Here is a 3,197-nt window from a genome sequence, read left to right on the forward strand (position 1 = left end):
AAACATTCACTCACACCTCTGACCACAATCGGTTCATCCCAATTAATGCTCATTATTTCTTTCCAGTCATTTTCGTCGTAACAGCACGAACAAATGAGCGCGTGGAGACGCTCCTTTTGGTCTCCCTCTGCCTTCGTCGCTGCCTTATTTCTGGTCAATTTTGGATCATTTCCATCCGGAATCACAACGTCAGCAGTCATTTGAACCGCCGATCGCTCGCTGGGCTGCGCGGCCTGTGGCTGCCGGCCCCCTCTCCCGACCACCGTCCATTCACCTGGTGTCGGGTTCGTGCGGGCAGCGCCCCCCGTCTGGCTCGGGCCCGCACTGGGCTCGGGACCCAGCTGCGACTTGTTACTATCCGCGCATGTATCCACTTGCTTTGCAATGCTTTTGGACCTATCAGCGTATGCCTTGAACGTCTCGATCGGCACCATTGCGTCAATATGACCCGACGCTATGGGACCCGTGAAGTTCATGACAACGCTTGCTAACGGCTTACCAAACCTGTACTGAAAGACTTTAACTTCTTTTTCTACAATCATTTTAATGCTTATCTCTAACGCATCTGCTGCTGCGTGCATCTGTACCTCGGTTGCCATCTCACTCTTATTAGTATGCAAAGTAAAGTAATCCCACTTATTAAAACCTATAATATAATCTTTAAAATAATCCCAGTGCTCGAATACATACCGAGCAATTACCATTCGCAGTGCCATACTGCCATTAAAACTACCATATAGTGAATAACTCAAACTATGATAAAAGCACGCCCCGTCCCTTGGGGTTTGCACTACCACGTAACTGTCGTTTGACAGTGTACCGGTTTTAACTACACTATTTTTCAGAGTAACTGTTCTTATCAAAGGCTGACTTACTGCCGAAAATTCTGCAATTTAGGGCATGAAAACATACGGTGACCAGGCTCATTGCACAAGTAGCAGTTCCCTCTACCCCCTCTCTGGGAGTTCCCCTGGTTACCTTGGAAACCATTCGCTTGGTTCTGTTGTCCACCCTGGTTACCTTGGAAACCACTTGCTTGGTTTTGGTAGCCACCTTGCTGACCTTGACTTTGCCAGGTTCCCCCCTGGTTGCCACTTTGGAAAACCTGGTTTTGGCCCCAACCATTTGCAAAACCGTTGGGTCCATTTGACGGCTGATAGCCGTAATTTTGCCCCTGAAAGTAGTGGTTATTACCGTTATTTTGGTAATACCCTCCAAAATTTTGCTTACCGCGCCCAAAATAATTGTTCCCATTTCCCCTGAATCTAAAATTGCCACGGCCTCCACGACCATTGTAGCGGTTGTTGCCCCCACGGCCCCTGTTTGTGTTGTTTCCCACAAACAAAGTATTACTTTCGACATTCAGCTCCTTAAACTGTTTCAAAAAATTCTCAAATTTTTCTTCTGTTACTGAAGACACTGCAGCCAAAATTTTTTCCTCTTTGGCCTCAACAAGTCTCTTCAAATTGCCTACCTCATCCTTCCACTCCTTCTCAAAACCGCAGGGCATACTCCCGGCGTCAATCAAATTTTTGTCTGTAATTGATTCTTCTAAAATTTTGATAAAATCTGAAATTTTGTCACAACTGCGACCTACAAGCATCGACGAAACTGAGGGTGGCAAGATTTTTAACATTGTTCGGCAAACCTCTTTTTCCGGGAGGGGTGGGTTTGACCTCCTTGACGCACTGTACAGCCTGTGTGCAAAGGCCCTATAGGACTCGTTTTCCCTCGGTCTCATGTTCGATAATGAACTCAACACTGCACTCATGGAATTGTCAGTTTGGAACGCTTGTACCATTTGTTCCACATAATCGGCCCACGGCTTACCTTGGAGCTCTTCGTGCTTCCCTCTGGCATACGGTGGGAGGAAGTGCAGCACATACATATGCAGATCCTCCTCCTTGATTGAGTATTTAGCATAGACACGCCTTGCGTTCTCGAACCACTCCCTTACCGAACTTTCATCGAAGTTCGGCAGGGTTGGTTGAAGAGACAGTGGTAAAGCCGTCATTGTCTCTCGGTGTTTTCTCTCTTTATCTTCTTCCTCTTTCCGCAACCTTTCCTTTTCTTCTTCTTCTTTCCTTAACTTCTCTCGCCTAGCTAATTCCCTTTCTGCCTCTTTGACCTCGCCGAGTGCACACGAAAATTTAAATAGTAGATCACCAACCTTTTTGTACGTATCTTCCTCACTGACTACTTCTCCAGCGTCTACTAGGAGTTTGGTAACGAAAGCTTTAAAGGTAATTACCGGGAATTTGCAGTAATTTGGCTTGTATGCCACGAGGTCGTCCCTCGTGCTCAGCACTCGAACGCACGGGAGCGGACAACTTCTGTAGTGATTGGTAATGTATATAGTATTATAATTTTTATTGCGAAGGACTTTTGTCTCTAGTGTCTCAGGAAATAAAGTTATTTTTTCACACAGTTGTTTTGCCAAATCAGTCGCGTCCTCTAAAGTCCAACTACTGTAATTATCAACGACAAATGCCGGTGTGGAGTTATCATCCGTTAAAAACGCTTTAACCTCTTGATAATTATTCATCATCCATTCTACAAGGTGAAGAGATAGAGTGAAGGGAAGGACCGCATGGAGTTGGCGTACCTACCTTGCACGTTGGTCGATGTAATCCAATCTAAATCCTTGTAATCCTTTTGAATTTTTGCACAAAACTTTTTCTGGAGATCACTAATAATCACTTTAAACTGGCTTTATATATATTAACTTGAAATTTAGCAAGGATGGTTCACAATCACAGATTTTAGAAGCACATGTGGCACCACGCGGTGCGCACACGATCACACGAAGAAAATTTTCGGAAATTCGCGAATTTTTGCAAAATTACTACCCAGCAACAATTATCCTGACACCGGCCGATGCACCACTTGTTGTGATAGTGGGTTTTACGGGTTTGTCAGGGAATAATGGCTGACTGGGAGTATGGTCTAAACACGTGTATTATCGAGTCGCTAGTAACACACACGAACCTCCAACTTCCAGCTCTACGGGGCGACTGATGCGCCTGGCATCCCCTGCCCCCGGCCAGGCCGCTGCCCTTCCGTCCGGGCGGCTGGGGTGAATCCCTTAGTCAGCTGGATTGCAGTTCCGATCGCGTCTCTGCCCGACAGATCGGCGATGTTCGCTTGTCCAGCTGACTAGGGGCGCCATTATTCGAATCTTATTCCTAGCCACAACA

General features: G+C 46.2%; 1 protein-coding gene across 1 annotated transcript; it reads right to left on the reverse strand.

Annotated features, from left to right (window-relative positions):
* Window positions 1–871: 871 nt before the first annotated feature.
* On the reverse strand, window positions 872–1,636 carry LOC127749948 (N66 matrix protein-like). The gene has a single exon (XM_052270091.1). It carries the CDS (start codon window positions 1,634–1,636, stop codon window positions 872–874), a length of 765 nt encoding a protein of 254 aa, XP_052126051.1.
* Between the last annotated feature and the right edge of the window lie 1,561 nt (window positions 1,637–3,197).

Source organism: Frankliniella occidentalis, unplaced genomic scaffold (genome assembly GCF_000697945.3).
Source record: "Frankliniella occidentalis isolate FOCC.00 unplaced genomic scaffold, Focc_3.1 Scaffold5, whole genome shotgun sequence".
NCBI lineage: Eukaryota > Metazoa > Arthropoda > Insecta > Thysanoptera > Thripidae > Frankliniella > Frankliniella occidentalis.